This window comes from Hordeum vulgare, chromosome 2H (assembly GCF_904849725.1).
Source record: "Hordeum vulgare subsp. vulgare chromosome 2H, MorexV3_pseudomolecules_assembly, whole genome shotgun sequence".
Classification (NCBI taxonomy): Eukaryota; Viridiplantae; Streptophyta; class Magnoliopsida; order Poales; family Poaceae; genus Hordeum; species Hordeum vulgare.
The window spans coordinates 561,303,318-561,331,056 of NC_058519.1; the positions used below are offsets into that span (position 1 = coordinate 561,303,318).

Sequence of the window (27,739 nt, forward strand, 5' to 3'; positions counted from 1 at the left end):
CTCTATGTACCCGTAATATGTTTCCAAACAGTGCCCATTCTCATCTGTTGCATCAAAGCGGACACCACTATTTTGGTTGGTGCTCTTTTTATCTTGGGCAACCGTGTAAAATGTATTCCCATTTATATCATACCCTTGGAAAGTACATATAGTCGAAGATGGTGGCCTGGCCAAACAGTACAGCTGATCTCCAATGGTGTCGTCATTCATGAGATGTGTCTGCAACCAACTGCCGAAAGTCTTCTCGTGTTCCACTTTAATCCAAGAGTCAGCCTTCTCCGGGTTTTCGGAGCGTAGAATATTCTTGTGTCTCACGATATACGGAGCCACCACGGTGGAATTGTGTAGAACTGTGTAGTGTGCTTGAGAGAAAGAATGCTCGTCCATACATACTTTTGCTTTCCTTCCTAGTGTGCCTTTTCCTGTCAGCCAACCTCATACCGAGATTCAGGAACACCAATCGGCTTAAGGTCAGGAAGAAAGTCCACACAAAACTCAATGACCTCCTCTATTCCATAGCCCTTGGAGATGCTTCCTTCTGGCCTAGCACGGTTACGGACATATTTCTTTAAGACTCCCATGAACCTCTCGAAGGGGAACATATTGTGTAGAAACACAGGACCGAGAATTCTAATCTCTTCGACTAGGTGAACTAGGAGGTGTGTCATTATATTGAAGAAGGATGGCGGGAACAGCAACTCAAAGCTGACCAGACATTGGACCACATCAATCTGTAACCCTGATAGACTTTCTCGATCGATTACCTTATGAGAAATTGCATTGAGGAATGCACATACCTTCATAATTGCCAGGCGAACATTTTTTCGGTAGAATTCCCCTCAATGCAACCGGAAGCAATTGCGTCATAAGCACGTGGCAGTCATGAGACTTTAGGTTTTGGAATTTTTTGTCTTTCATATTTACGATCCCCTTTATATTCGACGAGAAGCCAGTCGGGACCTTGATACTGAAAAGGACTTCAAAGAAGATTTCCTTCTCTTCCTTAGTAAGAGCGTAGCTGGCACGCCCTTGAAACTGCCCTGGATGCATGCCATCTCTTCCTTTATGACGTTCCTGGTCCTCCCGTGCTTTCGGTGTATCTTTTGACTTCCCATACAAGCTCAGGAAGCCTAAAATGTTCACGCAGAGATTCTTCGTCAGGTGCATCACATCGATTGCCGAGCGGACCTCATGGACTTTCCAGTAGGGTAGCTCCCAAAATATAGATTTCTTCTTCCACATGGGTACGCGCTTATTAGGGCCGTTAGGAACAGGTTGGCTGCCAGGACCCTTTCCAAAGATTACTTTTAAATCTTTGACCATATCGAATACTTCAGCACCAGTACGGATGACAGGCTTCCCCCGGGGTTCTGCCTTGCCATTGAAATGCTTGCCTTTTTTCTTTAAGGGATGCTTGGGCGGAAGAAAACGACGATTGTACGGGTACACATTCTTCCTACATTTGTCCAGATATATACTTTCTGTCTGATCCAAACAGTGCGTGCATGCATTGTATCCCTTGTTTGACTGTCCTGAAATGTTACTAAGAGCAGGCCAATCATTGATGGTTACGAAAAGCAACGATCGAAGGTCAAATTCCTCTTGCTTGTGCTCGTCCCACACACGTACACATGGTTCGGCCCACAGCTGTAAAAGTTCATCAACTAATGGCCTTAGGTACACATCAATATCGTTGCCGGGTTGCTTTGGACCTTGGATAAGCACTGGCATCATAATGAACTTCCGCTTCATGCACAACCAAGGAGGAAGGTTGTAGATACATAGAGTAACGGGCCAGGTGTTGTGACTGCAACTCTGCTCCCCAAAAGGATTCATGCCATCTGTACTCAGACCAAACCATAAGTTCCTTGCGTCAGCTGCAAATCTCGGGAACTCTCTCTCGATTTTTCTCCACTGCCGACCATCAGCGGTGTGCCTCAACTTATCGTCTTTCATACGATCTTCCATGTGCCATCGCAACAACTTCGCATGATCTTTATTTCTGAACAGACATTTCAACCGTGGTATTATAGGAGCATACCACATCATCTTGGCGGGAACCCTCTTCCTGGGTGGCTCGCCCTCAATATCACCAGGGTCATCTTTTCTGATCTTATACCGCAATGCAGTGCATACCGGGCATTTATCCATATTCTCGTACTTCTCACCGCGGTAGAGGATGCAGTCATTAGGGCATGCATGTATCTTCTACACGTCTAATCCTAGAGGGCAGACAAGCTTCTTTGCTTCGTACGTGCTGGCGGGCAATTCGTTCTTTCTTGGAAGCATCTTCTTCATTAGTACCAGCAACTTTTCAAATGACGAGTCAGTCACACCGGTCTCTGCCTTCCACTTCAGCAATTCCAGTGTGCTACCCAGCTTCTTCTGGCCATCTTCACAAGTTGGGTACAACAATTTGTTGTGGTCCTGTAACATCTGCTCGAACTGCAACCTCTCCTTTTCTGTGTCGCAACCTCGCCGTGCATCAGAAATGACCCGGCCAAGATCATCAGCGGGCTCATCTGGTTCCCGTTCTTCATCCTGATCTTCTTCTTCATTGTCTTCCATTGTGGTATCAGCATACTCAGGGAACATAGATCGGTAGTTGTCATCATCGTTCTCTTCTTCTTCATCGTCGTCTTCCATCATAACCCCTCTTTCTCCGTGCTTGGTCCAAACATTATAGCCCGACATAAAACCGGCCGAAGCAGGTGGCTCTGAATGACTCTTGAGGAAGTGTAATCCTTCTCATTCCGACATTCAACACATGGACAAAACATATAGCCACCACCATGCTTGTTCGCATCGGCTGCATCTCGAAAAGAATGCACGCCTTCTCTGTAAGCGGTTGTGCGTCGATCACCGTACATCCATGGATGGCTCATCTGCGTTATACGACAGTATATCAAATACAATCACGATCCTAAAAATTAGTACCGCACGGTCTAAATGAGGAAATATAGTTGCTAAGCTTTTAGAATAAGTAGAAATAAAGAGGAAGAGGTTTAAGCGTGGCTCGGGCATCTCATATCGTAGTTGTGTTCGGTGAACTGAAGCGGCATCGCTCTAACACACATTTCAACAAACACCTCTAGTGCATCCAAAAAAAATGGAGAGCTAGTACACACCCACACTCTTCCATCCAAGAAAAATGCAAGGAAGAGGGGAGAGGGGGGTAGTGGCCAATATATATAGGCAGAGGACTTTAGTCCCGGTTTGAGACACAAACCGGGACTAAAGGTGACGCACATGCGGGCTGCACACCGCGTAGCCCTTTAGTCCCGGTTTGAGACACAAACCGGGACTAAAGGCTCCTTACGGGCCGGGACCAAAGCCTCGTGGGCGGCATTGCGATTTGGGGCGACGTGGCCGGGCCTTTAGTCCCGGCCCGGAGGGAGGCCGGGACTAAAAGGTCCAGGCCAAAGGCCCGTTTTCCACTAGTGCTAGTCCACGGACCACTAGGGCACCGTGGTGGTCTGGTGGATGGCAAGCTATGTCCGGACATACGTGGATTGTTTTGAGAGTCCGTTTGAATGTCCTAATGACCGCACAAGCACTGCCAAGTGAGGAGCTGGACTGGACGGACCAGACGACAGGGAGCGGCGTCGCAGAGACCAGGCTCCATGGAGCCCATTTTACTCAAAAAAATCAATATATACTTAAAAGTTTCAAAAAACATCAATTTTTTATACAAATACATACGCATGCTAATCAAAGTATGTAAAAGGTTTCATCAGATAATTCGGCTATTGCATGCTACACAAAAAAGATAAACATCTGACCCACATACAGTAAAGATAAAACCCATTTTAATCTGTGTATTTATCTTTTTTGCATACGCTACAAGCGAGCACATATGCTCGTGAAAATTTATACGTGTGTACTACGAATACACATCCATGTATATATATATATATATTTTTCATTGTGTGGAAATGGTATTTTGGCTAAAAGAGCTACGTGGAGCTCGGTCGCTGGCGTGCTTTTTCGCCGGACGGCACCGCTACCACGCCAGACATCGGACCGGTCTGCCATGGCGCGCGCTCTGGAAGAAGGCGATCGAGGGGTGGGGGGGCAAGAAGTCAAGGCGCGGCGGCGACACCGCATCAGCCAGGCTTCCATCCGTGGGCGTGTCGGGCGTTGCGTGCGATGTGCCGGCCCCGCCCCCGCCGTGCGCACCAGACACCAGACCGGGACGGATGCGAGACGGTCAGTACGCTCGCTCAGCTGGTGCAACGTGTGGGACTGTTGCGTTGCGTGTGCAGCGAGCTGGGATCGTCGTCAACCCCTGTCAAATTGTTGCATTCTTACTACACTACCGATGTTTTAGTTATATAATTAATCGCGTGATTAGACATGTGAACTAATAAGTCTGCAAAAGCGTGGCTCCGGGGGCCACTTCACGGACAGTTCTTTAGTTCAAGCGGCAACGTGATGTGATCCAGCCTTGCTTGCTTTGGGCCAAAGCGAGGAGACTACCAGCAGAAATTCGTGACGAAGCAGCAGCATCTTTCGTAAGACTACGGTCTACTCGCCGTAGCTCGATGGTTGGACCGCGGTGCCTTTCTTCAAGGATCGATCACGCAAACCCGTTAGGTTGTGGTGAAAACATTTTCACATGAATCTAGACAGGATCACATGAATTTTGAACCTAAACCACGGCACTTATTTATGAACAGAGGTAATAGTAGAATCTCCCATGTGTGCTGTGTACTGAGTAGATCTGCAGTGCAATGGTTTGGAAAACATGAGAACCGACACTCCGAGATGAATCGGGGAGGCCACGGCGATTTTGCGAGCTTTTCTTATGGAGAGCAATGGATTTCAGGTGATGTGGGGTCGAACGTGGTAGTACGAGAAAAGAGTGAGGCCGAAGGCTCACCAAACGGAGGCAATAAAATGGAGCCGTTCTCCACGGACGGACGTGTGTTGCTGTGTGCGGCTGCTGTTGGGCCGTTACCTTTGCTTGCATTCACAGAAAGCCGGGCGCTTTACAACCACCTGCTGCCTCCTCCTCCTTCCAACCTTGTGCCCCAAGTGACAAAAGGAAAGGGATTCCTATTTCTTTCTTTCTTTCTTTCTTTCTTTCTTTCTGTTGCGTCAATTATTGGTGATTACAACGGGTTTTGATCCTCTTTTTAGCTTGCATTTGTTTAACTCTAGTGGATGCGCCTTTGTTAGGTCGACGCAGCGGCGCTCGATCGATCGAAATGATGCCATTTTTTTTTACAGGGCAGCGCATTCTCTAGGATGGTTGATTGTACTATCCCAGTGTCGCCCTATGATTGAAAGAAAAGAAGCGCTTGAATTAAAAGTGCATACATGATTAATCTCAAGGACATATTCTGTGATGTCCAGACTTCCGGTACTGCTCACCGACACTTACCTCCTAGTACCATACCAGTAGAATATGATGATCGTAAATAATCCTTTTCAAAAAAAAAAAATTGACCCGAAATAAACCGTACCACAAAACTCAAATATGCGTGCCTCTGTACCAAAATGTATGATGTTTTTTTTTTTTTTTTGCGTAGGGAAATAAAAGATGTCTTGAATTTTGTTACAGAGGGAGTACATACGAAGAGACCAGAAGACAGATTATGTTTGAAAGCAAATCATAAAAACAGATATTAAAATAATAGTGATGGCGGATGTAAGGCGGGAAGCGATGGATATTCTGCCGGCTATGCTCTTTGTCAAGGCTATATTTCACGCATTGATTGAGATCAAACATCCATTTCACATGGTCCTGGATAAAGTAATGAGGAAACAATGTGCGGCAATGGTTTATTTGGGCGAAAGGAACAAGGCCAGGGATGACAGATGATCATATCTGGATGGTTGCTACCCTTGTTGTAACATGTTAAAATGAAAAATAAATGAAAGGTATATGTTGCTCCGGAAAAAAGAAACTCCATTTCTGCTTTACCTCAAAAGGCATTCTCCCTTGATGCCCTGGGATGCTGGCACGCAGATCGTTCATAGAAAACCCCATGTCAACCGAGTGCATTCTTGCCAAAAATAAAATGAAATTTTGAGCGGACATTTCCTTTCCTGGCAAATTCATCTGCATATTTTACGCGCTAAAATTTCGAGTTTTTGGGCAATGAGAAGATCACAAGTATGATATCAATTGTTTGTCGGGATTCATCCTTTTAAGTGGACGATGTTGCTGTTCACAGCGTCGTTTTCTATGGCTGCGGTGGCCCCAGGCTAGAATCTTTCGTTGGTTGAGAAGGAAATTGTGGTGCACGCTCCTGTACAAGGAGCATGTTGCACGATGCCTTATAGGCTCACCAAGGAAGCATCCACTCAACAGCATCAAAGCCAGCACCTAACTGCCACCATACACACTCACGCCCTCACCTTCCCCCCCTGTAAACTCTGAACATAAAAGTGCCTGTCCCTCCCTCCATTCCTCCTCCAAGGAGAGGAGAGCCACCTTACGCTCTCTCGTCTCCCTCTGTCTCTGTCTCTCTGCCTATCTCTGTTCTCCCTCGATACGGAGGGAGGTGCGCCGTTCTTCAAGAAGACCAAGAAGCAGCTGTCGGAAAGGTACGGACTCCCAAGCGAGCATTCCTACTGTTGGATGTTGGTTGATCCTAATGTTGCTTCTCAGGTTAATCAAGTTTTGCATTTCTGACTCTGTATGCTGTGTAGGCATCCCTGCTTACTCCTGAATTCCAAGTTCCTACCCCCAATTCCTGGCCAAATCCATGCATAAGAGCATCTTACATATCTAGAGGTTTATGGTTTCTTTCTTAGCATTGGCAGGATTTTAACGTTTCATTCCTAGTCTATGGTTTCTCAAAGAAGCCAACTTATGAACTGTTCACGATTTGTCATGGATCACATAGTGATTGTCCTTCGTATCGTACATTACGAATGTTATGATCATGTGCGTAGAAGTTCATTTATCCAACCTTGCTGTTACAGCGTTGTTTAGCTATGCTCAGTGGCGGAGCTTCATGGGGGCCAACCTGGGCAATGCCGCCCCCCCCCCCCCCCCCCCCGGCTCACTAGAAATCATGTGTATATAGCTTAGTATTAGGCCTATTTCTTGACCAAAAATCAACCCAACTCGATTATATTTGCCCCCCCCCCCCCCCCAAAGATTTCGGCTCAAGCTCCGCCACTGGGTATGCTTATAACTGCCTTGTCAGATGACAGTACATCCACATAAGCATTGCTCAGCTATGCTAGTTATCTTTTTTGTGTTTGAAAAATGAGCTCTCCAAGAAATATACAAACAAATTGATATCAGGATAATAAATGATTTGTCAACTTCATCCCTCCTAGAACAGAATACAAGAGCCATTGTCCGTATGATAAATGAATTAGAAAAATATAATAAAATCCCTTTCCATATTAAAAGTGTGAATTTATGGCATGTATTGACCATTTTATTCAAAATTACTTCATCTAACATGTTGCTTAGGAAGTGACCAAATCACCAAACACATGGGCCTCCATGTGTTCTCCCTATTCTATTTGGTCATTCGGTTGACATCTTGCTGAAGTATCAATCATTTGAGAGCCACTTGAACCAACTTTAGATTATTGAACCCACCAAGAAACAACCTAGTAGGTGGCAGGTACCAACTCTCCAGATTATATTTATAGGTACAAAGAAGCCAATAGTTAGGTCGGGTATGACGTATAGACTATAGTCTACAGTCATGCTATAACATTAACAATCTCTTCTAACATTTGCACTCCATGTTCTGGATCTGGTAATTAATTAATATAATGTCTCACTTGCTAGTCATAGCAGTTGTGTATGCTCCATTTGTAACCAGTAATGTGTTAATGATTATCCTGATTTGGTGTGCAAGTAGGTGCTAGTTTATTGAGATGCTGTTGCTGCGAAGCTTGGATCTATGTGACATCTATGTAACATCCTAATATTAAGCAGTACCATAATACAACAAACTTAACGAATGATATCATCTGGCTGCTATAATTCTTTTCTGTGACTTAGGCCAGCTAAGATTTTGACCCATTCCATTCTAGGACGAACATAGATGGTCATAATTATTCCTCTCCATAAACATTGATAAGGACACTAACAATATTCAAACACTAACTACCTCCCAAATAACTCACCAAACTTGGGCCCCTCTGTTCTCATATTATCTTGTACATCAAGACAAATTAAGTTGGTCTTCTGTTTCATATGAAAAAGGAAAGGCGTAGCCACATATATCATAAACTAAGAAGACACTATCACACCATTGCTACAGAAATTGTATGGTCTCACAAAAGCAATTAATTCAGGCTAACAGTAGGCTGTCTTCTTCAGTGTGTAGCATGTGTACCTTGCACCTAACTCTCTTCATGATGATGAAACCGCAGATAAGCAAGGAAACATCAGCTGGTCAAGATGACGGCTGGTTTACAGCTCGGCGTGATCGGATCTCTCGCGCTCTCTGTTGCATCTTCAGTTGCCATTGTCATCTGCAACAAAGCTCTCATCAGCACACTTGGTTTCCCATTCGGTCAGTACAGAAGCCTCCATGTTTACAAGATTCAACAGAACTTAACAACAAATTAAAGGCCATGCATGAATAAATTCAAATACTTGATTTGTGTTAATTCTGTTGTTTTCGAATGTAGCTACAACATTAACAAGCTGGCATCTCATGGTGACCTACTGCACCCTCCATGTGGCACAACGCTTACATTTTTTTGAGCCCAAGGCAATTGATGGACATACAGTGATCCTCTTTGGGTTTCTGAACGGCACCTCAATTGGACTTCTAAATCTTAGTTTAGGATTCAACTCCATTGGATTCTACCAGGTAAGGGCTGCTCTATCTTGGTACCATTTTTCATAAACATGCCGCAAGTATTTTGACTTCAGTATGTTCTGCAGATGACAAAACTGGCCATCATACCTTTCACTGTGCTGTTGGAGACAATCTTTCTGAACAAAAGATTCAGGTATTGCAATATAAACTCAGTACTTTATCTCAATTAAGGAGTGAACCACTGTAAATTGCACCCCCATTTATGATCAGAGCGAAAAGATACAAGATATATAGATGGCACATGCACTATGCTAAAGTATATATTGATAATTTGAAACTGACACAAGAAATTATTGTTAATCTATATTATATATTATATTCACGACGGGGAAGGGGGGATAGCTTTAAAATTGTTCTTTTACAAGCATCAGCTTTTAAATCACACATAAATGAGTCATTTACTTGTTTAGTTTTCCTAGGCCTATGGTATTTATTTTTATCGTCAGTGAGCTAATACCAGTCCAACAACGTGCAGCGAGACTATCAAGCTCTCTCTTATGGTCTTACTTCTTGGAGTAGGCATCGCATCAGTTACAGATCTCGAGCTAAATCTACTTGGGTCCGTCCTTTCTGGCCTCGCCATCGCCACCACTTGTGTTGGCCAAATTGTATCCTACATTTAATACTTTACTTGTCATCAACGTTCCAAAAATTGCAGGTTAAAAGAAAGAAAAAGAAATCTTATTGTTCAAAACCTTATATTCTCAATGTAACTTGCAGTAGTCTTAAAGCAGGTTGTCTTAAAAAGCTGGACAAGAAACAAGGAATGAGAGCCTTATAGGAGTATTTGTGAAGCATCAAAATTCTTATTACTAGGTGCTAGATTATTTCTGAATTAGTAGGTTGCATGAACTTTCATTCCATACTACCAACATAAGAATAGGTGAATCTCTATCTTGTTACCGTGGCCAAATGGTGTCCTTAACCCGACAACTTTGAATGAAGCTCACAAACACAATACAGAAGAAATTGAAGGTCTCCTCAACGCAGCTTCTGTACCAATCTGCACCATACCAAGCAGCAATTTTGTTCGCGACCGGCCCGTTTGTGGATCAACTCCTTACAAACCGCAGTGTCTTCGCCCACAAATACACCACTCCAGTTGTGGTACGTCCTGAATATTTCATACAGTTACGAATATCTGAAAAGAACAATTTTATATTGTCACTGAGATCATTCCTTTAAAAAATGCCCGTAAAGCCAACTATTTTGTGGAAATTCATAATGCATGGCATCTTTGGTGAGAAAGTGACACTCATAATTTGTTCTTTCTAAGTAGCCAGCCAAAGTTCTGAAACTTAACATCAATAATATGATTTCCTGATCTGCCTATCATGTTGGTACTCCCGACTTAAAATTTCTATAGCCTGAGTATACATTTCAATTTTAGTGCTTTTACATGAAAGAAATGCATAAAATGAAGAGCAAACCCAGTGATTTGAAGGAAAAAGATAAGATAGATTTCATGCATGTAGCTACTGCAAGATTTCATAAATGTAAAATCTGAAGTGCCTTACATGCAAGTTTATTTCAATAGTACATTGATACCTGCAGTCCTAAAGAAGTAAACAACAAATCAAATATGAAAGTTTGATTTTAAGCGCAGTATCAGTTGATTGTCATGCTCCTGAGTGAGACATCAAACATGCATGTTGAAAGTTAAAACTCTCAGAGATATGCCTCAAATTTCGATGGACAATGACATGCAACATGATGCTCTTTATCATGAATTATATGTAGGGTTTCATCATCCTGTCTTGCCTGATTGCGGTGTCGGTGAACTTCAGTACATTTCTCGTGATCGGAACGACGTCTCCAGTGACATACCAGGTGCTTGGCCACCTTAAGACATGCCTGGTTCTCTCATTTGGCTACACTCTACTACACGATCCTTTCACCATGAAGAACATATTAGGCATTCTGGTCGCCATATTTGGTATGGCATTGTATTCCTTTTTCTCAGTCAGGGAGAGCAAGAAGAAGTCAACAAATGATGCTCTGCCAGTTTCACAGGTTTGATTTTGCCTCCAACCTGGTATCATATCAAAATCACGATTATAATCTTGATGGCACAAAATAGAAAATAAATCGATGAATGGCAGTTATACTGACAATTCTTATGCTCCTAATCTCAGCAGCAATAGGAAAGAGTCAAATTTCCAGGTCAAACTACATGTAGTAGCAGTTGAATTTCCTATGGTGATAACAACGAAATAAACATTCATAATTCAAACGTTGAGACTATACAACAAATGAAATTTGCATAGTGACGTACAAAACTAGTATTTTCTGGCAGAAAAGGCAAGTAATAAGGATTACTATGCGTGCAGGACAGAAACTTTTATGCACATTAGCCAACAAAAGTAAACTGGGACAACTGATAAGACCATGCTTCTGCCACCCTTTACCCAATGTTGGAAGCAAACTAGAGCTCATCATTTTACCTTAATTATATTTATGAATATTATGTGCTTACTTAAGCATAGTTTGTATGATGAATATGTTGAGAAAATTGGCAACTCTTCCATGAAGTACAGTTCAATTTGCTCCCAAATTTCAGTTTTACCCATTTCATGTTTTTTATGTCTTTGTAGATGCCAGATAAGGAGACTGAACCACTTTTGGCAACCAAAGACAGCAGTGATATCAAGAAGGCAAATGGTGTATCTCACGGCTGCTAAGACTTCCCTTGCTTAGTGTAGATATAGTATGCACGTCTGCTCTTTGAGTTTCAAGGATCTGGAAAGCCATTTCTTTCCGTTCTTAAATTTCTTTTGTAGAGAAGGAAAAAAGGGTTCCATATCATAGAGTGTATATTTTGACACAACAATTATTATTTGCTTATCCCTTTTCACACGTGACAGTTCCATCTGAAGATTCACTGGTGAAGTTCGTCTTCCTGCAATATACCCCCATTTGTCAAAATCCAGTTCTTATTTGCTACAATAAGCATTTAAAACACATATTTGTTATGTCAACAGGATTGCACGGTGAGAATTAAACTAGGGACGAGATGTAAAGCAGTTATTATCATCATTTTCATCTGTTTAACTGCATTATTAAAATTTACTTGGAGCTATAAAATGATTAATCCAATAGTTGCCTACAACATGATATTAATTATACAATCAATATCTACACCGATGACCTGTCAGAAATGTCTGTTAGATTATTACACGTCCTGTGGATTAGCATGCATTGTAACACAGCTACTAACATTACAAAGCACACTTTAGCATACTTGTTTTCACATCAAACCTGATAATAGAATGAATCAGTAAAGACGTGTTCCATAGATCAGCTTTATGCTACAATTGTAAATCTGTAGTAATACCTGATAGACTGCTGGCAACTATCAAACCTTCTGAGGAAAATAATGAGGTGAGAGTTTATTGAATTATCTAACAGTCTACTGTCACCATGTTGCTACTACAACTCTACAAGTGTCTCTGTTGCTCCCTCAAGTGAATTGATTCTGTAATTGTCCTCATCACCAAATACATATATCCACAGAACTAGCTTGCATGAGATATGTTATACTCTGAACTTCCTTCAGGTAGCTATTCGTGCTGACAAGCGGATACCCTAAAAAGAAAAGGCTTCTCAGTGGTAGATTAAAAGAGAGTAGTCTTTGACCATTCTGTGAGGGCAGGCCTGGCGCATTGGTGAAGTACTCCCCACTTGTGCCAAGAGGTCCTGGGTTCGAACCAGCCTCTCTGCATTGCACTGTAGCAGGTCCTGGGTTCGAACCAGCCTCTCTGCATTGCACTGTAGCAGGGGTAAGACTAGGTTCCTATAATCCCTCCCCAGACCCCACCTTGTGTGGGAGCTTCTATGCACTGGGTCTGTCCTTAGTCTTTGACCATTCTGTACAGCTCAGATTCTTGACCATAATTCAGTATCTTGCTCCATTACTACAATCCTACTTACTAGGACCATGTGGTTATTCGAACACATTTAACTTGCCCTTTATGCATCAAATAACAAGATCACTTTAGTAGCTCTCTCAAGCCTCAGCAGGCTTACTAGGTACACTGTTCAAACCACTCGGTAAGACATAGTTCTCTTCACATATGGAAGACAAAGAAAGGAACAAGACAGTGGAAAGGAACAGCTTCTGGTCACCAACTTACCTTTTCTTTCCATGTATTTACGGAGAAAAAAAAACAATGGCCTCCCGGACTGTTGGTTAATTTATCAAATACAGCAGACGGTCACAAAGACCAAGTGTCATACAGCTTTTGTAGGTTGGCCAATTGTAACAAACCCCCAGGAACACTTGACTCAACCATATTCTGTTATCATTTCTTCATCTGACAATTCACTATTTGTATGATCAAAACTAGTATATTGACATGGCAGCTTTGGAACATAACCAGCTTTTATCATTTCCATTCCAACTATATCAAGCATTGTGTAAATTTCCTCAGACTCTGGATGTGATCTGTCCTCCACTATAAAGACTTTTAGCTCCCCCTTTAGCTTAACCCAACTCTTCCCTGGTGATTTCTTAACACCACTGCTTCTCATTGCCTTCTTCAATCTTGCAAACTCACTCCAATCACCAGAAGCAGCATATATGTTGCACAATAAGACATAGGCAGCGGAATGGGAAGGATCAATATTCAAAATGCCTTCTGCTGCCCTCTTTCCCATCTCCACATCATTATGTGTTTTGCTAGCAGCAAGCAGGGTCTTCCACATCACAATATCGGGCTCAAATGGCATTTGATCAACAAATTTTGCTGCTTCAGTTAGTCTCCCAGCACGTGATAACAAGTCAATGACACATGAACAATGCTCTCTTGTTGGAAGAATGCCATGTTCAGGCTCCATAATACTGTAGTAATAGCAGCCTTCATCAACAAAGCCAACACGGCTGCATGCTGTGAGAACGCCAACAAATGTTACATGATTTGGCCTGATTCCCAAGTTTCTCATCATAGCAAATAAATCAAGTGCTTTCCTTGCATAACCAGATTGGGCATAGCCAACAATCAAACTGCTCCAAGAGAACACGTCACAGTTGGTGCCCATCATTTCAAAGTGCTTTGCGGCATCATCTAAACTTCCACATTTTGCATAGGTATCAATTAGACCATTGCTCAGCATCGTATTGTTCACCAAACCTACTTTGAAGGTGTATGCATGGACCTGTTTCACCATTTCAAGGTAACCCAACTCGGCAGAAGCACTCAGAACATTGTTTAAGCTGATCCCATCCAGACTCCGCACCGACCTCTGCAAAAGGTTGAACAATTCAAAGACTACTTCCAGATGCTGGTGCTGTACACATGCAGTAAGAATGCTGTTCCAGGTGACAACATCACGATCTTTTGTCTCATGAAAAACATCCATCGCAGAGGAGAAATCCATACACCGCGCATACATGCTGAGTAAAGAGTTGCATACTGTAATATCCCCATCCAAACCCAATTTGAGCAAGTAGGAGTGGATCAATCTGCCATGTTGTAAAGCATCACAGCCCACACACGCACATAACAAGCCCCTAATGGTAATGCCATCAGGCCTGAGTCCAGAGTCCCTCATATCAGAGAACAGTACCATAGCCTCACTAAGGAGACCCTCAACAGAGCAAGCATTGATTATTGAATTCCAAGAAACCAAATCTGGAGCATCAATCCCATAAAACACTTTCCTTGCAGACTCCAGCTTCTTGCACCGGGCATACATGTCGCTCAATGAACAACCTGCGTACGAGTTACAATCTAGTCTATACTTCACAGATAAGCTATGAATCTGCTCCCCATACTCCAAACTACCCAGAACCCCACAAGCGCTAAACACGCTTCCAAAATGGAACTGGTTGGGATGATGCAGGCCCTCAGCAACCATGTCCCTGAAAATCTGCAACGCCTCCATTTCGCACCCTTGCTGTGCAAACCCTGCAATAATGGACCCCCACGAAATCAGGTCTTTCTCCCTCATCCTCGTGAAGAGCAAGTACCCATCCCCCACAAAGCCGCTCTTGGAGTACATTGTGACAAGTGCGTTCTGCACAATCAAGTCACTTCCAGTCCCACACTTCATAGCCTGTGCATGGACCTGCCTCCCGACAACAACGTCCCCAAGCTCTGCGCACGCGCGCACAGCACTACCGAGCGCAAACTGGTCAGGCATAGTCCCCGCCCGTAGCATTGAAGAGAACAGAACGAGAGCATCAGCGGAGCGTCTGTTCTGCGCGTGGGCCGCGATAACAGATGCCCAGGAGACAGGGTTCTTGGCAGGCATTTCGTCGAACACCAGGCGGGCAGAGTCTGGGGCAGCGCACCTGCCGTACATGGTGATAAGGTGGTTGTTGAGGACAGTATTTCGGGCAAGTCCGGCGTCGGGGGATGCAATCAAATGGTGGTGGACGAGGCGGCCGTGGCAGAGGGAGCGGAGGCGGGAGCATGCGGCGACGAGGGCGGCGTATGTGGCGGTGGAAAGAGGAGTGGGAGTAGGCGAGGAGGGGAGCGACTGGAAGGCGTGGAGGGCGGCAGATAGACGGCCCGAGTGGTAGAGCTGGAGGATGGTGCCATTGGGGTTCTGCATCTGCGGCGGTTTTGAACCCGGAGTTGGAGGCGACCACCGCCGCCGTGGCGGGAAGGGCAGGTAAAATGCTTGGAGATGACGCGGTGACGATCAGGAGTTCAGGATTGCACATGTGCCAGCATCAGATCAACTCTACCACAATCCCCATGCCCCATCTTTTAATTAAGCTTTTCTGCATCTATCCCATCTCCAAAACCTTAATTCAACGTATTTTTTGAAAGAATAATTTCTTTTACCGATGGTTTGTTGTGTTTCAGATCACGTCATGGTGCTATTAGGAAAAGGATGGGGAGAAGATCTCATTCAGACGATTAGAGGGTGTGGTGGTCGGTAAGAACTTGCCACACACAACGTAACAAAGGCATAAAGGTGTCACATGCCCGATTGCTGGCCTCGCTGATGCTCGATGTCGCAACTGTTGCAGTGTGGCGTGAAGGGTGAGGGGAGTCTCAGGGATGTGCGGCAGGGCCCTGGAAGCGGCAAGAGTGACCACGAGCTCAACTCGATGGCGAAAGGAGGCAGAGATAGGTGAGGGTGTGACTGGGAATCGACAGTGGGACTCATTGGAGCCTACAACAACTTCGACGGTGACGAGATGTGGCATTAGGGAAGAAAATTCCTCCTGCGCGCCAAAAAGAAACATCGGAGAGGAGTAAGGATTGAGAGGGAGAAACCCTTTCCTTGAGAGCTCCTAATTTTCTGGAAAGGAATTATATGAGTTAGGGGGTGAACTAGATGGTTCTAGCTCCCCAGAGTTTTACTTTGTTCAGAGTTGATAAATATTTGAGAATGGGATAGAGATGTTCTAAAAACCTCTAAAATGTGGTCTTGATAAAACCCTCCAAAACTATTGTAGAGGCTTTTGAAGTGTGGTGCTATGTGAGACTCCCTAGGGATGTTTGGATACAAATAAGTTTTCTAAATCAGTTTCTCTTAACCACCTAAAACTATGTTTGCTAATAGCAAATATCCAAATAAGTACAATTTGATTTTCATAAACCTCAAAAGTGATTTTTAGTGTATTCTTATTCTTTGCACCGTTTTGAACACACCTTGTTCTCACATGACATATGGTGCTTAAGGATGATGGCTTTCTCGAGACTTCAACCCTGCCAATCTTCACACTACTAGGAAATACCTTATAGATATGCTTAGTAGTAGCGAGGGATGAATGGACCGCGCTACTGCTATTTAATAGTAGTGAGGGGTATAAACCCGCGTTACTACTAAGTTGATAGTAGTAGGACATGCCATAGTAGTAGCGTGGGGTGTAAAACCGGCGCTACTGCTATCGACCCACCAACACATGCGTACACAAAGCACGCGGAGGCCCAAACTCAAACCCACACTCACTCGATCCCCTTCTCCCCTCCCACCTGTGATGCCCTTCCTCACCCACCGCCACCAATGGCCTCGCACCTCGGGGTCTCCCCCAAATCCGGTGACCTCCTCTCCCACCGCAGCCCCCTTCCCTCCCCTCCTTCCTCCTCCTTCTCGGGTGATGCAAGGAGAGGGAGATCCAGCAGAGCGTTGTCAATGGTCAGATATGCCACACAACCACTTGCACTTCCTCGCTGGGACAGGGCCTCGTGAGGACATGAGGTCCCACGAAAAGTAGCATATCACCGAGTATCGTCTAGGGTTTCGAACATCACCTCCAACTCCGGCGGCCACCGATTAGTTGCTCCTCCTACTCCTCTCTATATCTCTCTTCATCTTCTAATATTTTTCTCTTCTTTTGTAGAAGCAGCAGAGGAGAGGTGTGGAGACGAGTTGGGTGGGGAAGCACCATCACCATGGACGACTTCATCCTCTCCAGGACCAGCATCGGCCATGTATGGTGAGGATGATGACGCCCGGCAGGAGCAACCATGGATGGAATTTATTTTTTTAACTCCTAATTAGTTAGTAGTAGCGCAGGGTCTAGACCCATGCTACAAATAACTAGTAGTAGGGCGGGTGACACCCACGCTACTACTAACAGACGTAGTAGTAGTGCGGAATGTCACCCACGCTACTACTACCAGTTAGTTGTAGCGCCCTAGCATTAGCGTGGGCACCCGCGCTACTAGTAGTCATTTACCCCGTGCTACTACTAGGCTTTTCCTAGTAGTGTCACCTACAACGCTGCATCGGCCCCATGAATTCCCTGTCATCTAAACACTGATGCATGTAAGTACATTTAGCCCACCTTGTGGGTTTTGATTATCCATGACAAAGGGACTAAAGAGAATAATTTTTGCTATAAGTGATAATCAGTTTATGTCCCAAAAGATGCTATGTGAAAGATGGTTCTTCACCCCTCAATTTACAAGGAACAAGTTTGTGCAAGATTGAGGACACTTTTTATAGCTTTCACTGAGATCCCTTTGGGTCCACCTTGTGAGGTGAAGTGTATTCTTGATATGTGCTTAAAGTTGAAACTCCAAAAACGCTCAAATCTCCAGACTTCCAAATCCTTACTCTCTCATCCGCCCACTTGTTCAAGTCATCCCTTTGGTTTTCATTTGCAGCCTCTTGATGATCCACAAGTATAGGGGGTCAATCGTAGTCCTTTCGATAAGTAAAAGTGTTGAACCCAAGAAGGAGCAAAAGGAAATGATAAGTAGTTTTGAGGAAGGTATTCTCTGCAAGTACTGAAAGTAGTGGTAATGTATAGTTTGGTAGCAAGATAATTCGTAGTGAGTAACAAGTAAAAATAGTAATAAAGTGCAACAAGATAAATCAATCCTTATTATGCAAAGGATAGGCCAAAGTTGTTTCTTATAGTGAGCAAAGTGTTCTTGAGGACACATGGGAATTTTGTCTAGTCATGCCTATCGTGTTTTAGTTGATTTGCATTTAGTACTTTGATAACTTGATATGTGGGTGGACCGGTGCTAAGGTGTTGTTCTTACTTGAACAAATGACCCACTTATGATTACCCTCTCTCGCAAGCACCCGCAACCACGAATGATGAATTAAGGTAAATCTAACCATAGGATGTGTTGGAAATATGCCCTAGAGGCAATAATAAATTAGTTATTATTATATTTCTTAGTTCATGATAATCGTTTATTATCCATGCTATAATTGTATTGATTGGAAAAACAATACTTGTGTGGATACATAGACAAAACACTGTCCCTAGTAAGCCTCTAGTTGACTAGCTCGTTGATCAAAGATGGTCAAGGTTTCCTGGCCATAGGCAAGTGTTGTCACTTGATAACGGGATCACATCATTAGGAGAATCATGTGATGGACTAGACCCAAACTAATAGACGTAGCATGTTGATCGTGTCATTTTGTTGCTACTGTTTTCTGCGTGTCAAGTATTTGTTCCTATGACCATGAGATCATATAACTCACGGACACCGGAGGAATGCTTTGTGTGTATCAAACGTTGCAACGTAACTGGGTGACTATAAAGATGCTCTACAGGTATCTCCGAAGGTGTTCGTTGAGTTAGTATGGATCAAGACTGGGATTTGTCACTCCGTATGACGGGGAGGTATCTCGGGGCCCACTCGGTAATACAACATCACACACAAGCCTTGCAAGCAATGTAACTTAGTGTAAGTTGCGGGATCTTGTATTACGGAACGAGTAAAGAGACTTGCCAGTAAACGAGATTGAAATAGGTATGCGGATACTAACGATCGAATCTCGGGCAAGTAACATACCGAAGGACAAAGGGAATGACATACGGGATTATATGAATCCTTGGCACTGAGGTTCAAACGATAAGATCTTCGTAGAATATGTAGGATCCAATATGGGCATCCAGGTCCCGCTATTGGATATTGACCGAGGAGTCTCTCGGGTCATGTCTACATAGTTCTCGAACCCGCAGGGTCTGCACACTTAAGGTTCGACGTTGTTTTTTGCGTATTTGAGTTATATGGTTGGTTACCGAATGTTGTTCGGAGTCCCGGATGAGATCACGGACGTCACGAGGGTTTCCGGAATGGTCCGGAAACGAAGATTGATATATAGGATGACCTCATTTGGTTACCGGAAGGTTTTCGTGCATTACCGGAAAAGTTTCGGGCTCATCGGTAGTGTACCGGGAGTGCCGGGAGGGGTGCCGGGGACCATCGGGAGGGGTGTCACGCCCCAAGGGGTCTCATGGGCTATGGGAAGAGATAAACCAGCCCCTAGTGGGCTGGAATAAGTTCCCACTAAGGCCCATAAGGTTTGAGAAGGAAAAAACACAAGGTGGAAAGAGTTTCCAAGTGGGAAGGTGGAATCCTACTCCAAGTAGGATTGGAGTAGGACTCCTCCACCTCCAATTTCGGCCAAACCTTTAGGTTTTGAGGCTGCCTCCTCCCCTCCCTCCCACCTATATATACGGAGGTTTTAGGGCTGATTTGAGACGACTTTTCTCACGGCTGCCCGACCACATACCTCCATAGTTTTTCCTCTAGATCGCGTTTCTGCGGAGCTCGGGCGGAGCCCTGCTGAGACAAGATCATCACCAACCTCCGGAGCGCCGTCACGCTGCCGGAGAACTCTTCTACCTCTCTGTCTCTCTTGCTGGATCAAGAAGGCCGAGATCATCGTCGAGCTGTACGTGTGCTGAACGCGGAGGTGCCGTCCGTTCGGTACTAGATCGTGGGACTGATCGCGGGATTGTTCGCGGGGCGGATCGAGGGACGTGAGGATGTTCCACTACATCAACCGCGTTCTCTAAACGCTTCTGCTGTACGATCTACAAGGGTACGTAGATCACTCATCCCCTCTCGTAGATGGACATCACCATGATAGGTCTTCGTGCGCGTAGGAAATTTTTTGTTTCCCATGCGACGTTCCCCAACAGTGGCATCATGAGCTAGGTTCATGCGTAGATGTCTTCTCGAGTAGAACACAAAAGGTTTTGTGGGCGGTGATGTGTGTTTTGCTGCCCTCCTTAGTCTTTTCTTGATTCCGCGGTATTGTTGGATTGAAGCGGCTTGGACCGACATTACTCGTACGCTTACGAGAGACTGGTTTCATCTTTACGAGTAACCCCCTTTGCTCAAAGATGACTGGCAAGTGTCGGTTTCTCCAACTTTAGTTGAATCGGATTTGACCGAGGAGGTCCTTGGATGAGGTTAAATAGCAACTCATATATCTCCGTTGTGGTGTTTGCGTAAGTAAGATGCGATCCTACTAGATACCCTTGGTCACCACGTAAAACATGCAACAACAAAATTAGAGGACGTCTAACTTGTTTTTGCAGGGTATGATTGTGATATGATGTGGCCAACGATGTGATGTGATATATTGGATGTATGAGATGATCATGTTGTAATAGAAATATCGACTTGCACGTCGATGGTACGGCAACCGGCAGGAGCCATAGGGTTGTCTTTATACTAACATATGTGCTTGCAGATGCGTTTACTATTTTGCTAGGCTGTAGCTTTAGTAGTGATAGCATAAGTAGCACGACAACCACGATGGCAACACGTTGATGGATGATCATGGTGTGGCGCCGGTGACAAGAAGATCGTGCCGGTGCTTTGGTGATGGAGATCAAGAAGCACGTGATGATGGCCATATCATGTCACTTATGAATTGCATGTGATGTTAATCCTTTTATGCACCTTATTTTGCTTAGAACGACGGTAGCATTATGAGGTGATCTCTCACTAAAATTTCAAGACGAAATTGTGTTCTCCCCGACTGTGCACCGTTGCGACAGTTCTTCGTTTCGAGACACCACGTGATGATCGGGTGTGATAGACTCAACGTTCACATACAACGGGTGCAAAACAGTTGCACACGCGGAACACTCGGGTTAAGCTTGACGAGCCTAGCATGTGCAGACATGGCCTCGGAACACATGAGACCGAAAGGTCGAGCATGAATCGTATAGTTGATATGATTAGCATAGGGATGCTTACCACTGAAACTATTCTCGACTCACGTGATGATCGGACTTGAGATAGCGGATTTGGATCATGTACCACTCAAATGACTAGAGAGATGTACTTTTTGAGTGGGAGTTCTTAAGTAATATGATTAATTGAACTAATTGTCATGAACATAGTCTAATGGTCTTTGCGAATTACGATGTAACTTGCGCTATAGCTCTACTGTTTTTATATGTTCCTAGAGAAAATTTAGTTGAAAATTGATAGTAGCAACCTTTGCAGACTGAGTCTGTAAAACCGAGGATTGTCCTCGTTGCTACGCAGAAGGCTTATGTCCTTAATGCACCACTCGGTGTGCTGCACCTCGAGCGTCGTCTGTGGATGCTATGAACATCCGACATACACATTACTGATGACTACACGATAGTTCAGTGCAAGATACTTGATGGCTTAGAAGCAAGGCGCCGAAAACGTTGTAAAACGTCACGGAACATAAGTGATGTTCCGAAGAGATGCAATTGTGATTTCATGCTTGTGCCCTTGTTAAGAGGTACTAGACCTCCAACAAGATTCTTTGACCACAAAGTAAAGGAGAAAAGCTCAATCGTTGAGCATGTGCTCAGATTGTCTGAGTACGACAATCACTTGAATCAAGTGGGAGCTAATCTTCCAGATGAGATAGTGATGGTTCTCCAAAAGTCACTGCCACCAAGCTTTGAGAGCTTCGTGATGAACTATGACATATCAAGGATAGATACAATGATCCTTGAGCGATTCGCGACGTTTGACACTGCGAAAGTAGAAATCAAGAAGGAGCATCAATAGTTGATGGTTTGGAAAACCACTAAGTTTCAAGAAAGGCGAGGGCTAGAAGGGATACTTCGTGAAACGGCAAAACAGTTGCTGCGCTAATGAAGAGACCCAAGATTAAACCCAAACCCGAGACTAAGTGCTTCTGTAATAAGGGGAACAGTCACTGAGGCGGAGCAACTCTAGATACTTGGTAGATAAGAAGGCTGGCAAAAGTCGAAAGAAGTATATTTGATATACATAATGTTGATGTGTACTTTACTAGTACTCCTAGTAGCATGAGGGTATTGGATACCGGTTCGGTTGCTAAGTGATTAGTAACGCGAAATGAAAGCTACGACATAAACGAAGACTAGCTAAAGGCAAGGTGACGATACGTGTTGGAAGTGTTTCCAAGGTTGATATGATCAAACGTCGCACGCTCCCTCTACCATCGGGATTGGTGTTGAACCTAAATAATTGTTATTTGGTGCTTGCGTTAGGCATGAACATGATTGGATCGTGTTTATTGCAATACGATTATTCATTCAAAGAGAATAATGGTTACTCTATTTGCTTGAATAATCACCTTCAATGGTTTATTGAATCTCGATTGTAGTGTTACACATTGGTGCCAAAAGATACGAGTTAAATGATGATAGTACCACTTACTTGTGGCACTGCCGCTTGAGTCATGTTAGTATGAATTGCATGAAGAGGCTCCATGCTGATGGATCTTTACTCACCTGATTTCGAATCACTAGTGACATGCAAATCATACCACATGAGCAAGGCCTTGTTTTCATTGAGATGAAACAAGATAGTAACTTGTTGGAAGTGATACATTTTGATGTATGCAGTCCAGTGAGTGCTGAGGCACGCAGTGGATATCATTATGTTCTTACTTCACTGACGACTTGAGTAGATACAGGAGTATTTACTTAATGAATCACAAGTCTGAAATATTGAAAAGTTCAATTCTGTTTCAGAGTGAAGTTCGTCGTAACAAGAGGATGAACTATCTACGATATGATCATAGAAATGAATATCTGAGTTACGAGTTTTTGGTACACAGTTAAGACAATGTGGAAATTGTTTCACAGTTCATGCCACCTGGAACATCATGGTGTGATGATGTGTCTGAACATCATACCACGCACTATTTAGTATGGTGCATGATGTGATGTATCTTATCGAATTACCACTATCGTTTATGGGTTATGCATTAGAGACAACCACATTCACTTTAAATAGGGCACCGCGTATTTCCGTTGAGATGACACAGTATAGACTGAGGTTTAGAGAAATCTAAACTGTCGTTTCTTGAAAGTTTGGGGCTTCGAAACTTATGTGAAAAAGGTTTTAGTCTGATAAGCTCGAACCCAAAGCGGATAAATGCATCTTCATAGGATATCCAAAACAGTTGGGTACATCTCCTATCTCAGATCCGAAAGCAAAGTGTTTGTTTCTAGAAAAGGATCCTTTCTCGAGAAAAGGTTTATCTCGAAAGAATTGAGTGGGAGGGTAGTAGAACTTGATGAGGTTATTAAACCATCACTTCAACCAGTGTGTAGCAGGGCGTAGGAAGTTGTTCCTGTGGCGCCTACACCAATTGAAGTGGAAGCTGATGATGGTGATCATTGAGCTTCTAATCAAGTTACTACAAACCTCGTAGGTCGACAAGGTCGCGTACTGCTGCAGAGTAGTACGGTAACCCTGTCTTGGAGGTCATGTTGTTGAGCAACAGTGAACCTACGAGTTATGGAGAAAGCGATGGTGGGCCCAGATTCCGACAAATGGCTGGAAGCCATGAAATCCGAGAGAGGATCCATGTGTGAAACCAAAGTGTAGACTTTGGTAGAACTACTTGATGGTCATGGGACTATTGGGTAAAATGGATCTTTAAAAGAAGACAGACGATGATGGTGATAAGTCACTATTAAGAAAAGCTCGACTTGTCGCAAAGATGTTTTCGACAAGATCAAACAGTTGACTATGATGAGACTTTCTCACTCGTAGCGATGCTAAAAGTCTGTTAGAATTATGTTAGTTGTTGATGCATTATTTATGAAATATTGCACGTAGGATGTCAAAACATTGTTTTCTCGACGGTTTCCTTGAGCAAACATTGTATGTGATACAACGAGAAGGTTTTGTCGATCCTAAAGATACTAGCAAGTATGCAAGCTCCAGTGATCCTTCAATGGACTGGTGCAAGCATCTCGGAGTTGGAATATACACTTTGATGAGATGATCAAAGATTTTGGGTGTGTACAAGGTTTATGAGAAACTTGTATTTCCAAAGAAGTGAGTAGGAGCACTATAGAATTTCTGATAGGTATATGTGGTTGACATATTGTGGATCAGAAGTAACGTAGAATTTCTGTAAAGCATACAAGATTGTTTGAAAGAAGTTTTCAAAGGAGTACCTGGATTACGCTACTTGAACATTGAGCATCAAAGATCTATGGAGATAGATCGAAAACGCTTAATAGAAGTTTCAACAAGATGCATGCCTTGACAAGTTTTTGAAAGAGTTCAAAATAGATCAGCAAAGAAGGAGTTCTTGGTTGCGTTGTGAGGTGTGAATTTGAGTAAGACTCAAAACCCGACCACGGCAGAATAAAGAGAATAGACGAAGGTCGTCTTCTATGCCTTAGCCGTAGAATCTAAAGTATGCCATGCTGTGTACCGCACCTAATGTGTGCCTTGACTCAAACTCTGTTGAGGGTACAGAGAGTGATCCATGATTGAATCACTAGCAGCGGTCAAAATTTATCCTTAGTAACTAATGGACTAAGGAATTTTTCTTGATTATGGAGGTGGTTGAAGAGTTCGTCGTAAAGGGTTACGTCGATGTAAGCTTTGACACTAATCCGAATAACTATGAGTAGTGAAACGGATTCGTATAGTAGAGTAGATATTTGGAGCATTTCCGAATAGCATGTAGTAGCAGCATCTATAAGATGACATAAAGATTTGTAAAGAACGCACGGATCTGAAAGTTTCAGAACCGTTGACTAAAACCTCTCTCACGAGCAAGACGTGATCAGACCCCATAACTATATGGGTGTTGGATTCGTTGGAATCACATGGTGATGTGAACTAGATTATTGACTCTAGTGCAAGTGGGAGACTGTTGGAAATATGCCCTAGAGGCAATAATAAATTAGTTATTATTATATTTCTTAGTTCATGATAATCGTTTATTATCCATGCTATAATTGTATTGATTGGAAACACAATACTTGTGTGGATACATAGACAAAACACTGTCCCTAGTAAGCCTCTAGTTGACTAGCTCGTTGATCGAAGATGGTCAAGGTTTCCTGGCCATAGGCAAGTGTTGTCACTTGATAACGGGATCACATCATTAGGAGAATCATGTGATGGACTAGACCCAAACTAATAGACGTAGCATGTTGATCGTGTCATTTTGTTGCTACTGTTTTCTGCGTGTCAAGTATTTGTTCCTATGACCATGAGATCATATAACTCACGGACACCGGAGGAATGCTTTGTGTGTATCAAACGTTGCAACGTAACTGGGTGACTATAAAGATGCTCTACAGGTATCTCCGAAGGTGTTCGTTGAGTTAGTATGGATCAAGACTGGGATTTGTCACTCCGTATGACGGGGAGGTATCTCGGGGCCCACTCGGTAATACAACATCACACACAAGCCTTGCAAGCAATGTAACTTAGTGTAAGTTGCGGGATCTTGTATTACGGAACGAGTAAAGAGACTTGCCAGTAAACGAGATTGAAATAGGTATGCGGATACTAACGATCGAATCTCGGGCAAGTAACATACCGAAGGACAAAGGGAATGACATACGGGATTATATGAATCCTTGGCACTGAGGTTCAAACGATAAGATCTTCGTAGAATATGTAGGATCCAATATGGGCATCCAGGTCCCGCTATTGGATATTGACCGAGGAGTCTCTCGGGTCATGTCTACATAGTTCTCGAACCCGCAGGGTCTGCACACTTAAGGTTCGACGTTGTTTTTTGCGTATTTGAGTTATATGGTTGGTTACCGAATGTTGTTCGGAGTCCCGGATGAGATCACGGACGTCACGAGGGTTTCCGGAATGGTCCGGAAACGAAGATTGATATATAGGATGACCTCATTTGGTTACCGGAAGGTTTTCGTGCATTACCGGAAAAGTTTCGGGCTCATCGGTAGTGTACCGGGAGTGCCGGGAGGGGTGCCGGGGACCATCGGGAGGGGTGTCACGCCCCAAGGGGTCTCATGGGCTATGGGAAGAGATAAACCAGCCCCTAGTGGGCTGGAATAAGTTCCCACTAAGGCCCATAAGGTTTGAGAAGGAAAAAACACAAGGTGGAAAGAGTTTCCAAGTGGGAAGGTGGAATCCTACTCCAAGTAGGATTGGAGTAGGACTCCTCCACCTCCAATTTCGGCCAAACCTTTAGGTTTTGAGGCTGCCTCCTCCCCTCCCTCCCACCTATATATACGGAGGTTTTAGGGCTGATTTGAGACGACTTTTCTCACGGCTGCCCGACCACATACCTCCATAGTTTTTCCTCTAGATCGCGTTTCTGCGGAGCTCGGGCGGAGCCCTGCTGAGACAAGATCATCACCAACCTCCGGAGCGCCGTCACGCTGCCGGAGAACTCTTCTACCTCTCTGTCTCTCTTGCTGGATCAAGAAGGCCGAGATCATCGTCGAGCTGTACGTGTGCTGAACGCGGAGGTGCCGTCCGTTCGGTACTAGATCGTGGGACTGATCGCGGGATTGTTCGCGGGGCGGATCGAGGGACGTGAGGATGTTCCACTACATCAACCGCGTTCTCTAAACGCTTCTGCTGTACGATCTACAAGGGTACGTAGATCACTCATCCCCTCTCGTAGATGGACATCACCATGATAGGTCTTCGTGCGCGTAGGAAAATTTTTGTTTCCCATGCGACGTTCCCCAACAGGATGAAACATATGGATCCAAATCAGCCCCTTACGGAATACTCCCTCTGTCCCAAAATTCTTGTCTTAGGTTTGTCTAGAAATGGATGTATCTAAATACTAAACGTGACTAGATACATTCATATCTAAACAAATCTAAGACGAGAATTTTGGGATGGAGGGAGTAGTACATAAACCAGAGTTTAAGTTTCAATCATTCTCGCAACCCATCATCTACTTCCTACTCCATGATGCTTTCTTCTAGGACCAAGTATGGTGAAGTGTCATGTAGTCGGTGTTCACATGGCACCACTAGAGGAAACATGACATACATGTCATCAAAATATTGAACAAATACTAACTTCACTTGATAGTTTATAACAATACTTCTCTCGTGTCCTAAAGAACAGACAAAACTACTCACAAAGAATATTAATGTTCATGTTCAAAGATGATAAATAGGTAATTAACAATCTGAACATATAATCTTCCACTGAATAAACCAACTAGCTTAGAAGATGTAATCAACACTACTAGCAACCCACATGTACCAATCGGAGGTTTTGGGATAAAGATTGGATACAAGGGATGAACTAGAGTTTTAGATGAGAAGTTTCTGGTGAATATGTTGATGGAGATGAGTCCTCCCACGATGGAGGAATCGCTTGTGATGAAGAAGGCTTCGATTTTCCCCTCTTGGAGGGAAGTATATTCGATGGAGTCGCTCCGACGGAGAGCAAAAATGCTCCTACCCAGGTTCCGCCTCGAAACGGTGGCGCTTCATCCCAAAAGTATTATTTTGATTTTTTTTTCTCTATGGA

The 27,739-nt window shown here is 43.8% G+C and overlaps 2 protein-coding genes across 3 annotated transcripts; one reads left to right on the forward strand and one right to left on the reverse strand.

The window, feature by feature from the left end:
- Window positions 1-6,309: 6,309 nt before the first annotated feature.
- Window positions 6,310-11,666, forward strand: LOC123427257 (UDP-xylose transporter 1-like). 2 transcript variants are annotated; one of them, XM_045111259.1, is made up of 9 exons: window positions 6,310-6,555; window positions 6,661-6,745; window positions 8,356-8,498; window positions 8,617-8,801; window positions 8,876-8,943; window positions 9,286-9,418; window positions 9,756-9,917; window positions 10,551-10,823; window positions 11,405-11,666. In XM_045111259.1, the coding sequence occupies exons 3-9, from the start codon at window positions 8,384-8,386 to the stop codon at window positions 11,489-11,491; spliced, it is 1,023 nt and encodes a 340-aa protein (XP_044967194.1). In that variant the 5' UTR covers window positions 6,310-6,555; window positions 6,661-6,745; window positions 8,356-8,383; the 3' UTR covers window positions 11,492-11,666. The 2 variants fall into 2 exon arrangements, with proteins under 2 accessions (XP_044967194.1, XP_044967193.1); XM_045111258.1 differs by lacking the exon at window positions 6,661-6,745 and having other exon boundaries at window positions 6,311-6,555.
- A 509-nt stretch (window positions 11,667-12,175) lies between these two features.
- On the reverse strand, window positions 12,176-15,439 carry LOC123427256 (pentatricopeptide repeat-containing protein At3g53360, mitochondrial). Its single transcript, XM_045111257.1, has one exon. It carries the CDS (start codon window positions 15,363-15,365, stop codon window positions 13,095-13,097), a length of 2,271 nt encoding a protein of 756 aa, XP_044967192.1. The 5' UTR covers window positions 15,366-15,439; the 3' UTR covers window positions 12,176-13,094.
- Window positions 15,440-27,739: the final 12,300 nt, after the last annotated feature.

Bases quoted from the DNA above. Each gene is read 5' to 3' on its own strand.
- LOC123427257 (XM_045111259.1), top strand. From the start codon at position 8,384: ATGACGGCTGGTTTACAGCTCGGCGTGATCGGATCTCTCGCGCTCTCT. The intron at 8,802-8,875 runs GTAAGGGCTGCT...TATGTTCTGCAG, and splicing joins ACTCCATTGGATTCTACCAG to ATGACAAAACTGGCCATCAT. The intron at 9,419-9,755 runs GTATCCTACATT...CTTTGAATGAAG, and splicing joins CCACTTGTGTTGGCCAAATT to CTCACAAACACAATACAGAA.
- LOC123427256 (XM_045111257.1), bottom strand. From the start codon at position 15,365: ATGCAGAACCCCAATGGCACCATCCTCCAGCTCTACCACTCGGGCCGT.